This window comes from Haliaeetus albicilla, chromosome 1 (assembly GCF_947461875.1).
Source record: "Haliaeetus albicilla chromosome 1, bHalAlb1.1, whole genome shotgun sequence".
In the NCBI taxonomy this organism is placed as follows: Eukaryota; Metazoa; Chordata; class Aves; order Accipitriformes; family Accipitridae; genus Haliaeetus; species Haliaeetus albicilla.
In genome coordinates, this window is record NC_091483.1 from 65,022,063 (window position 1) to 65,036,513 (window position 14,451).

The following is a 14,451-nucleotide window of genomic DNA, read 5'->3' on the forward strand; positions in this document are numbered from 1 at the left end:
ACAAAGTCATTTTTTTCCACTTACTAAGCTTCTGAAGTACCTTTTGTTTTTTTTGCTCTTAGGTGTTTTTCCATTTGGAGACAATATTCAAAAAAACCCCAAAGTCATTCTGTGAGAGGACTGGAACTAACAGAGAGTGGATTCCTAAGAATTTGTGCCTTCCCATCACCCAACCTCACTTCCTCCTTTGCCCCAAGTCTCCCGATACCTACTGCAAAACCACAGCATCCACCAACGCCTCTCCTCTCAGCAGTACTCCTCCCGTAACTTCAAACTCCCACTAAATCAGACAAAATAGCTAATCCTAAACACACAAAACTGTTAATTATACAAATACATGGTAAGTGCATGGTTTACTTAGCGGGTCTTTTGTGCCAGTAATGATGTATAATAAAAGAATTGTCCCTTTTATTCAATCAGGTTTTATTTTGGATGTCAATATTAACATTTTTAGAAAATGGAATCAAAGGCTGGCCATCAAAAAAAATATTAACAACTATGTATCAGCAAGTAAAGTCACATCTTTTTTTTTCTTATTCTTTACTTTCTTCCTGAAGAATATGGCGTGCTTCATAGCTGATCTTTTACAGATCCCCATCTTTACCCTCTTTAGAGTTTTCTGCTTTTGCTTTTCATCAGCTCTGTAAAGCAACAAAGGAACATCAAGATTAGAATAAAATGGAGAAGGTACTTCTACATTTGCTGGTATTTTAAATAATCTGTCCATGTAAGTGTATGAACTCAGAAGTACTGTCACAAAAAGTACAAGGAACATTTCATCTTACAATGTTAGGACATTCAATCTTCCTAAAACTGTTTGTCCACTTTACTGCCATTAATTTTCATTTATGTATTTATTCAGCATTTACCTTTAAATGGATGTGGAAAACTTAAGAAAGGCCACTCACCAAGTACAAAAAAAGCACATACAGACTTTCATGCCCGATATATAATACATGGATGTATAACAGAAAGGCTTAGAAGAAACTACATCAGGTTTAACAACATTATGAAGACTCCTGCAAATAATACAGGACCTAAATATAACTAGCAAATGGATTGTTCTCTGTCTCTGAGAAAGGACAAAACATGGAATAATTTTTAACAAATAAAACATACAGGTGTTTTTATTAGAAAAAGAAACCGAAGTTATCTTCTGCAATAAATCAGCAAAAGAAATAACGGATGGCCTGAAAGGACTAAACCGTTCCACTACAATGGACAGAATAACATCTTACTTGACGGAAGAAACATGAGGTTTCATGCATTTCTTTTAGTATCCTTTTTACTTTTTTAAGCAAAGAAAATAAACATTAAAGGAGGGAATTTTTAAGAGAGATATGTAAAATGAAATATTGCTAGCTTTTTTCTCTAATACTCCATAACCAAAACTCAGATCAATGTCACAGCAGGACATGAAGCAATATAGCTGTAGTCCTCTACCATCCAGCACACATCTGATGAATCTCTTGATGCTGATCCAGGAGGTTAACTATCTGAATCTCACTATGCAACAGAGGTACGTCTTTCAGGAGGGAAGATTTGTATTTCCACTGCTACAGCCACTCAAGTCAAGAATCACAAACAAACCCATGCGCTCTGGAGAGGAAGTTAAAAAAGTGCGGGTCAACTATCCCAAACTGGAAAGACTGAGCCAACTGCTGGATCATCTCTTAGCAAATCCCCTTTCCTCTTTTCAGTTAGATCCATCTGAAGACCATCACACACCATTTTTTTTGTCTTTTGATATATACAAGTATGTGCTTGTGTATGTTACAGAAGCACAATCATGGCAGAATAGAAGTACTTAATGTGACCCTCATTAATGCAGATCTTACATGGTGGAGATTTAGACCATACTACAGAGATCACCTGAAATACCAGAAGGAAAAAAGAAAAAGATGCCACAACACAGCAAAAGAGCCAGGAAGCAATAAAAAGTGTTGTGACTCTTTTCTTTGCCCTTTCATGAGGAATCTGATAGGGATAAAAGTGCTTCATTACTTTAATACTGAATCTTCTTGACAGAGCTATCCCCATGCACCATTCACCAAGTTTGGGATCCATATAAATCAGTTTTGAAAGAAAAGCCACAGTTAAGGAATTGGGAGCCACAGTAAGTGACCTGCCTGGTTTTTATCATATCCTCCCTTCAGTATACACTCCCCAGCAATACAGCAAGCAGGCAATAGTGAAAGCTGACATCAGCACCCAAAGCCAAAAATCATCTCTTTCTAAATTGTTTCTGCGAAATAAGATCTAATCTCATCTGAATGCTATCTTTTATTATATTAATGCAATATTACACTTACTGGTAAGCTGTTCCGGTGCTGGAGAGACTGGGACAGGTACTGCGCTTGTGACCTGCCTTGCCACAAACAAAACAGCCAGCATCAGTCTTCTCACAAGTGTGGCTTTGTAGAGCACAGCAGTTGCAATTATTACAGTGAAACCAAGCTGCAAAACAAGGAACATGATTTATGATCTTGAAAAGGTTTAGAATGATCATTCTGACACCAAGCTTTAAATACAGGCTCTATTACCAGGTTTTACAAAGGTTTTTGATTTTGTTTTAGTTTTACAGAGGTGGATGCAGTCAGTTTCTGGTGCGTTACCACATTTCATAAGGCAGCCAGGTGCTTCTTCATTAGATATACTGTGTAACTATTTCAATATAACTGAACTATTTTGCCATTAGAATTATTATCCTCTGTGATCTTAACATGAAAAATAGTCCAGATGTTAAAATGGACTTACAAATTGCAATTTCTGTATCAGTAACAAAAATTATTTGCTTCAGCTATTTAAACACAGCTATAAATACAACTTCATTTGTGTATGAAACATAATTTGATCATGCCCTCTCAAACATCTTAGTAATTGCCTATTTGTTTATGAAATTCTAATGAAAAGGTCTACAAAACCAGGAAACACTTATATGACAAATCAAAATATTTAAGTTTTCCCATAACAAATACAAATGGGATTTAGTATGCCTTGACAAGAATTTATCATGTTTCCACACAGTGCAAATATACGTAAGTTATCGAATGGCTACTCGTGTGAAACTGAGATTTTTCCTTTATTCTATGTCTTCTGAATGATCACATTTTATTTCTTTTACAGAATATTTTCTCTTCCGGTTTGTAATCTCAGTTTCTTTGGACTACAGCTTAAACAATAAGTGTACTTTTATTTAGAAAAGTATTTTTCTGTACTCACAGGGTTTTACACATTTTTTGCAAAGAACACAATGTTTCCATCGTCTACCATCCTACAAAAGATGAATAAATGCATTGTTTGTTTGTTTGTTTTAAAAAAAAACACTGATGCTATCTTAAAACTGAACCACTGATGTATGGTCCCCATTATTTACGGAAACAGGTCCTCTGTAGAAAGGACTGTAACTTAGAAACAGCAGTCCTGAGAATCTGTGACAATCGCAGCAAAATGGCTGCATTTTGAAATTGGCAGGTTCTACAACTTCCGAAACATAAGAAATGTATGTGTCAACAGACCGCTGATGAATAAGGTATGGTGTAAGAGGCAAGTAGCAAACTTTTCCTGTCTTCTTTCCAACACAAAGGAATCGGGGAAAGAGAAATTAACTTCCAGCGGGTTATGAATGATGTCCTGTGAAGTTAATAATGAGTCTACAAAACTGAACTCTTCGGGGTTTCCCAAGGAAATAGGTATCACAATAGGTTTTTACCAGAGCAGGTATTACAGAAATTACTATCTGACTACTGCTAAAACTACCATCCAGAAAGAAGTCAAAATACTTACTTTTGACGTACATGAATTGCATATCTCGCAGTGCTGGTTACCAGAACTAACATACCGCTGACATATAGTGCAAAACCTGGGGAAAAAAAAATTATAAATGTACTAGTCCACTATGTGCTCACAAAGCAATATAAATTAACTTTATACAAGCTCAACAATAAATACAAGGATTGCAAAATCACTTTGCTAAATTAAACATGTTGGTTTTGATGCATAAAATCACCACTTAGGCCCAGAGCCTCATAATCATTTAGACACAGTACCTCCAAATAGTAAAATTCAGGTGCTTGAATTCAAATTAGCAACACTATCAGCAGTAAATCAAACCAAATCCATTCCTTTGTCCTTGATGCTTCTCTTAGTGTTCATTTTATTAACTACTGTCTCAACCAAGCTGATTATCAGGCATAGCTGTAAATGTCTCTCATAGGTGTACACAACATTTCCTACAGACAAGCTGAGGAATCTCATCATTCCACACTGGAAAATGTAACTTTCTTTTTAGGTGCCCAGCTCTCCTACACATTGTTTATAGAACATGCAACCTTAGAATGAGACAGACAAATGTGCTCTTGAGCCTGGCATCCAAAAGTTAGGCATGATGATACTGAACAGCACCATCCCAAAGTCCTTTAGAGATGTTATGCCATAATTAAGAACAAACACACTCTTTCAGCGACTTGAGCATTAACACATCTTACCTATAACCCTCTTCTACAGGAAGTACAATCATACTTGGGGTGAGGTTCGTGAAGATACGGACAGGAGACTGTCTACGACCTGTCTTGCCGTGTTTATAAAGTGCATGATTATCATAGTCTACCTAGAAAAATAAAACCATAGAAAAAGAGTCTTAAACTGAATGCTAAGCACAGGCAGAACTATTTACATATTTACCATCTTTATATGTGCCTTATGAAATTTTAATTTTTATATAAAAGACTCTAACCCCAAATTAGATTACAAATTCAACAGCAAGTTTTCTGTCTCACTTATTTTTAAATTTGTGCAACCATAGTATCAGGCTAGACTCAATAAACTAAGTTCCCAGTACTACAATAACCCTATTTTACTTACCCCTTTTTGCTCTTTTGCATGGGATATCTAAAATAACATTGCAGTTGCCCTACAAAAGAGCAACCCATTAAAAAAAATGGAACTATACCATTTGGTCTATCTGGCAGTACCAGAGCTGACATGCATCTTAATCTCAGAATAATTACAAAGTTGCAAATCCAATCATCCCTGCTGTTTCCAGCACTGCCTTCAGAGACTTGTCACAAAAATTCTCATCTCTGAGCACTAGCAGGAATGCAGAGTCTAGCCTAGCACAAATTTCCATTCTACAAGATACAAATACGTTGTTCACAACACCCACATCAAACTTTATGCAGAGTTGTTATATGAGAAAATAAAACTTTAACACCATGAATACCCATGATTGAGCTCTCAAAAGTCACTGATGTACGCATTCTTAAACAACTTACAGAATGGATACAATACTGGAGAAGTTGATGACAGATTATTGCTTTATCACTGACAACTTCATTTATTACATAATTCCAAAATTTTCCATTGTTGTAATTCTACTCTGGTCCCAGCAGTTTTGGAGATGAAAGACCTTAAAATTTTTTTGGACTAGGGCTGGGCATTACCCACCACGCTGCTGACATTTCAACACCTGGGAAGAATGAAACACTTTTCTTCGAGTTACCTCTCACCTTTGCAATATGCACCTGTCAAAACTTTGCACCTGCAAATTTTGTCACACTGATGTATTGGGTCTGGCTAAGACGAAGTTAATACTCCCCATAGCAGCCCTTGTAGCGCTGTGCTCTGCATCAGTAGCTAGAAAGGTGTTGATAACACACCAGTGTTTTGGCTACAGTTGAGCAGTGCTGGCACAGCATCAAGGCTGTCTCTCCAACATTTTTGCCCCCCTCCCCTCAATGGCAGGCTGGGGCAGGGCAAGATCTTGGGAGGGGACATAACCAGGACAGCTGACCTAAACTAACCAAACATATATTCCATACCATATGACATCAGCTCAGATATAAAAGCTAAGTATAGGGAGACGGAAGGGGGGGTATTTTTGTCTTCCGGAGCAACCACATGTACTGAAGCCCTGCTTCCCAGGAAGTGGCTAGACATCGCCTGCTGATGGGAAGTAGAGAATAACACCATTTGTTTTTCTTCGCTTTTGCACGCCACCTTTGCTTTCACTTTATTAAACTGTCCTTATCTTGACCCACGAGCCTTTTGTTATATTTTCTCCCCTCTGTCCAGCTGAGAAGGGGGAGTGATAGAGAGGCTTTGGTGGGCACCTGGCATCCACCCAGGGTCAACCCACCACAGTCCTTTTTGGTGCCCGAACAGGGACCTGGGTGTACTTGGTGGGTAATGCGGAAGGATGGGGAGACCTAGTGTGTGCCTCAAGGACATTTAACCTTGGGGGAAAAATAATCTGTGATGTGAGTCGTATGTTGTAGGAAGTAATGTAGCAGGAATGACCTGAACTGCAGAGGAGTGAACTTCGCAAGGAACCAGAGAAGTGCATCGGTGACCCAAACCAAGCTGGTGTTGGTGCTCAACGATCGAACATACTGCTTCTCCTGTCCAGACCACTCATCTTGACGGATGGGGCCCAAGTCATAACCTGTGTGTGAACATCTGGAGGAGTGGAAGAAGCTCATGGAATATCTATCTCTTAAAGGACAGGGGATAGTAATTAATAAGAATGTATAAATCTGTATGTTGGGTATAGAAGTGGTTTAAGTATGTAGGTTCAGTTGTAAGTGTTGGTAAGAAGGGATTTCAGTAATGAGAATTAAATACAATGGCATGGTTAGGCATGTATTGGCTTTGTGTGGCAAGGTTTTGGTAGTGAGGAGGGTTACAGGGGTGGCTTCTGTAAGAAGCTGCTGGAAGATTCCCCTGTGTTTGAGAGAGAGCCAATACCAGCCGGCTCTAAGATGGACCCGCTGCCGGCCAAGGCTGAGCCAATCAGCAATAGTGGTAATGCCTCTGTGATAACATTTTTAAGAAGGGGAAAAAAAGTTGGGACAGACAGAAACGGCAGCAGGAGACAGGAGTGAGAACATATAAGAGAAAACAACCCTGCAGACACCAAGGTCAGTGAAGGAGGGGGAGGAGATGCTCCAGGTGCCAGAGCAGAGATTCCCCTGCAGCCCGTGGGGAAGACCATGGTGAGGCAGGCTGTCCCCCTGCAGTCCATGGAGGTCCACGGTGGAGCAGATATCCACCTGCAGCCCGTGGAGGACCCCACAACGGAGCAGGTGGATGCCCGAAGGGGGCTGTGACCCTGTGGGAACCCCGCGCTGGAGCAGGCTCCTGGCAGGACCTGCGGATCTGTGGAGAGAGGAGCCCACGGAGCACGTTTTCTGGCAGGACTTGTGACCCCACGGGGGACCCACGCTGGAGCAGTGTGCTCCTGAAGGACTGCACACCATGGAAAGGACCCATGCTGGAGCAGTTCGTGAAGAACTGCAGCCCATGAGAAGGACCCACATTGGAGAAGTTTGTGGAGGACTGTCTCCCATGGGTGGGACCCCACGCTGGAGCAGGGGAAGAGTGTGATGAGCCCTCCCCCTCAGGAGGATGAAGCGGCAGAAAATAACATGTGATGAACTGACCGTAAACCCCATCCCCGTCCCCCTGTGCCACTGGGGGGGTTGGTAGAGAATCCAGGAGTGAAGTTGTGCCCGGGAAGAAGGAATGGGTGGAGGGAAGGTGTTCTGAGATTTGGTTTTATTTCTCATTACCCTACTCTGGTTGATTTGTAATAAAGTGAGTTAATTTTCCCAAGCTGAGTCTGTTTTGCCCGTGACAGTAACTGGTGAGTGATCTCTCCTGTCCTTATCTTGACCCACAAGCTCTTTGTTATATTTTCTCTCCCCTGTCCAGTTGAGGAGGGGGAGTGATAGAACGGCTCTGGTGGATACCTGGCGTCCAGCCAGGGTCAACCCACCACAACTGAAAACCCGGCAGAAGATATGAGTTAATGGACAGATGGCAGTAAGTTAAAAGATACGTATAAACTGTCGGAGTGTGACAAAGTTGTCAAAGGTGTGACTAATACAAATACAGAATCTGGGCTTCACTTGATGAGCACCACAGGGTTTGCAGTACCTCCAAGTCAAAATTGAAGTTCAAGAAGGCAGTCCATCTACAGACTAGTGCTACCATTATATCTGCTTTCATTCATATTCCTGTTCACATTGCACATGACTGAAATTTAGCAGATTCACTGGGTTCAGTCTTACCTGGTAATCTAACATACTGAAGCTTGGGAAAAATTCAAGAATACGAGACTCAAAGAAGTATGGAAATATCCAGAACATGGGCATCTCTTGATTGTTATGACCTAGTAATGAAAAGATGTACATTAAAGAAAAACAAGGTACATGAAGCATGAAAAATTTACAGTAAACATTCTGAATACATGTATATGTAACCTCATGCTGGGCGTAAGAACTAGTTCCTTTAGGCGACAAAGTTTTGGCATATTTTATATATGCGGAACTGTAAGCTCCACTTAACTAACAGCTCTTGTCACCCGCCTAGATTGGTAAGAAACGGTACTGGTTTGACAGCTTATTCTTCTCTACCTTTAAAGTCCATTTTAATTGCGAAGTTTTTGAGAGAGACTTAGAGAATTCGGTATTATTAAACTAAAAGTATCAGGAGAGTAAATTAGATATATAGTAGTTCATCTTTAGAAATCATAACATGTGTGTTCACATTCACCCAAGTAGCAAGAATCACAGTTGTAACACATACCTTCTTTTCCTGTCTCCTTCCACATTGCCATCAGTTTTTTAAAACTAGCAGCCAGTGCTCCCACTAAACCTCCAAATGGGGGATCAGTTACCATAATGACTCTTCCACCATTGTCTTGATGTAAGAACTTCATACAAGCTTCACGTGCAGCCTGTAAGAAACAGAGGTTAATTTCAGAAATATAGATTCAAGAACTGGAACTGTAAAAATATTGTCCTTGTAATTTATTATTTTAAAGTTTCAACTTTGAAGATGGAAGTTACTTCCTCTTGTGGAGGTGAATTTCCTCTTGTGTAGCATTCAAAAAAACCAACTAGATTTGAAGCACTGAAAACAAGTGCCCTGTTCAGTTAGAGATAATGTATCAAGGGCAGATGCAGTTCAAGCTTCCTAAGATAGTCTTCTTCCTAAGGGTACTAAATTTTACTTGGAAAAAAGATGTTATTCATAGCAAGAAAGCAAAGTTCAGGCTCAGAATACATTTTATTTATGCCCTTTAACTTTAGTTTTATTCTGTAAAGCACTATCAAAGTAATGCGAAAAAATTCAGTCCTGTGCAAACCAGCTGAATCCATACTGGTTATAAAAATACATCGTGTTCAAATTTTAGCAATCTAACCTGGACTCAATATTATTGAAGGAAATGTAAAAAGGTATGTGTTCACTGCCTTCTTGCAGTGTTCTCTCATCTATTACTTAGATTCAACTGCATTCCAAAACCAGATTTTTAACACAAATACACATTCAAAAGTGCTGCAATTCAGTCCTTGAATACACTGCAATACAGTGTCATTACAGATGTCACCTTTTCACACCTTGAAAAGAACACTACAGTGTTTATAATGCAGATGAACAGTCTTTTGTTTTAATTGAAAAATACAAAACTTGAATACAGTAGTGGATTAAAAACATTCAAAGGTAAGGCTTTCAGACCAGCCTCCCATTTCATTCTAGACAATTCTTTTTATTTTCCAGATACCATTCAAAATTAGCCTTTAGAATGGAAAAAATCTGAAAATTACCTACATAGTATGAAAGGTATTGCAATAAACATGTTTATGCAAATCAGTGGTGGCTTACTAATAATGGCAATGGAAAAGCAAAGAGTGAGTGAGTATACTATTGGGATAAATGTTTGAAATTAATGTTTGGAATTGAATTACACTGTGATTCTCTGTACAAAGCTACAATAAATGTCCAACTACAGCTGCAGGTTACCTAATAAACTCAAAATTAAGCACTCAATGTGACATTTAAAAAGGAAATCAGCATTTTCTTTAACAATTACACTAATTCAACCTCATTTTATGACAAGGTTAACCTTTTGACCTTGATTGCCTGGAACAAAGCAGAAAAACAGCCTCTTCCCTCCCACCTCAAGTACCAGTGAACAAGTCCCATGGCATCTACTGGGTCTCTAAAGGCTGGGAATAAAACAATTAATTCTGTTGTAACAACACAGGAAGAGGGCTAATGAACACTTATATAACGCAACAACTCACACCAAGCTGTCATTTTAATAAAAGCAGCAGTTAATGTGTGTAAGTAACATTAGTTAGCATAAATTTAATAGGCAACTTTATCTTTGAATCAAGTGGGGAAAGAATTCCTGAAGAGGCACTGTTACGCTTTGATTTCCAGTACCGTTGACCATTTTTGTCTCACGATAGTTGTTTCCTACTAGACTAGCCGTGACTTTCTTACAAAATTCTGCATCAACAACATGTACTTCCTTACAAAGTACTCAAGAAATACTTGGCCTTACCTCTCCACCAAAAAAATAATGATTAAACATGTTGTAGTGGCAGAATTCATCCTCTGTGTAAAACTGTGAATACCTGTAAAACAAGTTTTAATAGTGGTAGAAAAATATAAACAACTTCTTGCCTGCCCTAAGGGGCATTTACAGTGAAAACAAGGCCTTAAGAAAAACAACATCTTTGGGTTCCGATTACTGACAACACATACCAATGCTGAGAATTATTAAGTATAATTACTTTTCTCATAAACTGGATGTCACTTGTGTATGTGTGCAGGAACAGAGATGCAGAGACAGGAAAGGGAAAACAACCACCAATTTATCTTTTAAAGCAATAAGAACACAAATCTTTGTACATACTCTTCAGACAGATAAACATTTGTCAAAACCTACCTGAAATCAATATCTAGCAGAAGGCTTCTAACCCTGAAATCTTCTCCTTGTGATGCTTTTGACTGGATCATTTCATGAAGCCTGAAGTATAATTGGAGCAAAGAAATTTAACACATAATCATTGGCTTCAGAAATAATCTTGCAAGACAAGAATGCCTCGTACTTTACTAAACCTAAAACCAAACAGATAGAGAAAATGGAGTAATCTGAATTTGGATGATTCCACTTAGCTAATATTCAAAGTTAGAAAAATATGTTAGTCTTAAAAGATGAAAAGTCACTGGAGCCTATTGGATCACCATGGACAAAAAACCCCAAACATAAGCAAAGAAACTCATTGTCACTTCTGTAAGAAACAAAGCAGGGCATTTACAGTGTGTATGTGTGTTACTGTCAGTTTAGCTACAGTCTTCTCCTGTACCTTACGAGCTCAAAGACCCCACTAGATGCTTGGATAATCCCAACCAACTAAAGCGTGGTGAACCTCTTATTATGGGAGAATCCTTGATTATTTATATATTAGTAAGCTGCACAGTGTTGAGAGAAATATTATTTGAAAGTGTAACAATTCTCACTGATGTACCTGGGCGTTCCAACAGAGAGCACTCGTCTGAATCCTAAATCAATAATAAGATCCAGTAGGAACTGGCAACTTCTGTCTGCAAATAAATACTGTGCATTTGTTTTTTTATTCTCCAGTGGATACAGAAGTTGACTGGGACTTTTTAACTGGGCAATGGAGATATTACACAGGAACTGGTGATCCAAGTGTTTTTCCCATTCAGTTGGAAACAGCAATTGCTGGCATTCCTGGCAAAACCTCCTCTTCGATAATGGCAACAGAACAAAATTCTTGTACCTTTAAAAACAAAAGACAATAGAGAACAAACTTTGAAAAAGCTTCTATAAAATATATGAAGGGGAACTATGAAGGGGGTTTCATATTTTTTAAGAATTCAGGCCTTTAACCAAGCAATGTAGTTTAAATTGCTCTTGCAAAACTCCATTATATACATGTGAATGAATACTGATGAAAAAATATTCAAAGGACACTTTAAAAAGCATATAATATGCTGGCCAAATATACTGAGATTCCCTGTAAAATAACTGGATTACAGAGTGAAAACTCCATATTCACTACCAGCAAGCAGTCCTGTATGTTTACACAGAAAACTTGGATATTATTTGTTGCTGTATTACCTTTGCTTCTTTTCACAATATTAAGCCTGTTACTTTTGCACACTGAAGTCAGGAATAACTGTTTGAACTGAAACTAGTACTGACCTCTTGTTAATGCATAATGAGCACTAATGTAAGAACTATACACACACAGGAAAAAAACCAAAACCAAAACAGTTCCTGGGTTGAAAATACCATGCTCTAATTAGATGTTTCATGCTATTTTCCCATTGCAGTCAACGAGTTCTTATTCTTCCAAATCCCTCTGGTATGTTTTCGTATTTTAAAGAATCCTGAGATATTACCTCTATATTCAGAGCACCTAAACTTGTATTACTTGATTTTTAGTGCAGAAAATATATTTAACAATACCTTTCCACATTCTGCCTGTGTGTAAAAGGCGGCTGATGATTTCTATTATATTCTTCACGTGCCACAAGCCTAGTTTCCGATACCTGTAAAATTTATGTATATAAAAAGTTACAAAACAAACAGATATGGTTCTGTATTGTACATTAAATCTCAATATTAAACAAAAAGGGTGCATCAAAGGTCTTATGCTTTAGTTACTCTGCGCAGAAAAATTATCACATTCTTTGGATTGTTGCTTAAGAACAAGCACGACTGCAGCACAGAAGCATGCTGCAAAACAATATGAGTCTCTCGTGAATTTAAACTGTGCGAAAAATGAATAGAAGAATGTCATTCTTCTACTACATGTCATACTCAGAGAAAAACTCAAAACATGATTATGATGAAGATGGAAAGAGGTATACTTTCCATTAATGCATGCCAGCAGTTGCATCGCCTCTGAAGAGCTATGATCTGATCCTGAACAACTGATGACAGCAGAAATGTTGCCCAAGTCTTTTGTGTGTGATTATTTTAAAATAACATGCTCTTCTCTGAATCTTCTACTTTGTTCCCACAAAACATACTTAGGGTTTCACAGTCAATAGAGTTTCAAGACATTCGCGCAAAACTTATGGAACTGATTTGTTTAAAGGCAGAGACAGTAAAATTCAATAGAACAAAAGACACCATGACACAAGTGAAATTTAAAATGAAATTTCACTAGGAATACCATGTATATCTACCCAACCAAGTGATTAACCACCTCATTTTTTCTTTATGCAGCTTTTCAGTAGTAACCAGCCCAGCAATGAACCGCTTATGAATGCAATTAAATTCCAGCCTGCCAACCTGCTGAGAACAATGACCACAACACAAGATACTCATTTAGGAAACAGAAAAAGCAACACAAAATGTAGTGGACAAAAACTGCAGCAAGGTCTCCATGAATACATGTCAATCCCAATTTTGTTACCCTACAATCATCTGACCAAAGTTCTTTAGACAAAGAGGAACTGCTGCAGATATTCTGAGACTACTGAGCATCCCGCTGATCCCCGCCATCTCACTATTTTGTATATCCCATTGTTTGCCTGTATCCACCAGATTTTCTCTGTCTTAACCATGCAAGACGAGAACATCCTGGGACCAGAACTGTCCTATTTTATTCAACATTGCATAGTATTCGCAAACTTCGTAACTCAAATACCTAAGTGTTTTGGCAATACAGAAACAAATGCCAGTTTTGCTCAAAATGTACACAGCCTTCCTTGAAAGTTATACTTGCAACACGTTCTCCTGACAGAAACAAGAGCTCTGCTATATACAAACTATTAGACAAAGCTTCCAAAACAGCAATTGCCACGCATTTCCAGAACAAAATATACTGTGTGTCCCCCCGCCATTTTCTGTTAAATAGAGAAAAAAATCGCCAACATTTACCATAGCCTTAAGCAGCGCTCTCTTACCTTCTCATCTTCCCACTGGAAAAAGTTACAATCTTTTCTATCCCTACAAGCTGAACACGCGTAAAATCTTCTTCCTTCCTCCTTTCCTTGGCTGGTCTTTACAAACAGAAGAGCAGGACCTAAACGACAAACGTAATTACACGATGACACAGGGGACACCAACAGATCCGTTTTAATGCCTCCGCTGCAAGTCTCACGCTTCCAGAATAAAGCATTACCAAAGGCTGCCGTAAAGCACAACCCCTCGCAGGGGAGCCGAGAGAGCAGCTGCAGACGAGCAGCAGAGACGCTCAGGCAGGTGTCAACCCCCCCCCCCCGGGAACGGCGGCCACCTCAGTCAGGCCCGTCAGAGCCCCCGGCCGGCCCCGCTCCTCCCCTCGGCGGGGCCCGCGCCCCCATCCCGCCCGAGCGGCCTCCTCGCCGCCCGAGCGGCCTCCTCGCCGCCCGGCTCACCGTGCGGACAGCTGGGAGCGCTGGGCGCCAGGCCGAGCAGGGCCAGCCCGCCCGCCCCCGGCCGCTCCGCACCGCACAAGCCCTCCGGGTCACCCTCCCCGCTGGCCGCCATGTTACCGCCTCCTTCCCGGCAGCCCTCGGCAGCCCTCGCCACCCGCTGGGTACGGCAGGAGCGGCGCAGCCGGCGCTACGGCGCCCCCCAGCGGTGCGGCGGCCCCACCGCCCGGGGAAGAAAACTCCCGTTAGTAACAGGGACGAAAC

General features: G+C 39.9%; 1 protein-coding gene across 2 annotated transcripts; it reads right to left on the minus strand.

Moving 5' to 3' along the window:
- Positions 1–338: 338 nt before the first annotated feature.
- On the minus strand, positions 339–14,327 carry ZCCHC4 (zinc finger CCHC-type containing 4). Of its 2 annotated transcripts, XM_069792465.1 has the most exons (13): positions 14,191–14,327; positions 13,738–13,856; positions 12,290–12,372; positions 11,322–11,597; positions 10,739–10,819; positions 10,352–10,424; positions 8,587–8,737; positions 8,070–8,170; positions 4,488–4,609; positions 3,787–3,862; positions 3,223–3,274; positions 2,313–2,457; positions 339–641 (listed from the first exon to the last, which is right to left on the minus strand). In XM_069792465.1, exons 1-13 carry the CDS (start codon positions 14,300–14,302, stop codon positions 497–499), a joined length of 1,536 nt encoding a protein of 511 aa, XP_069648566.1. In that variant the 5' UTR covers positions 14,303–14,327; the 3' UTR covers positions 339–496. The 2 variants fall into 2 exon arrangements, with proteins under 2 accessions (XP_069648566.1, XP_069648575.1); XM_069792474.1 differs by lacking the exon at positions 3,223–3,274.
- Between the last annotated feature and the right edge of the window lie 124 nt (positions 14,328–14,451).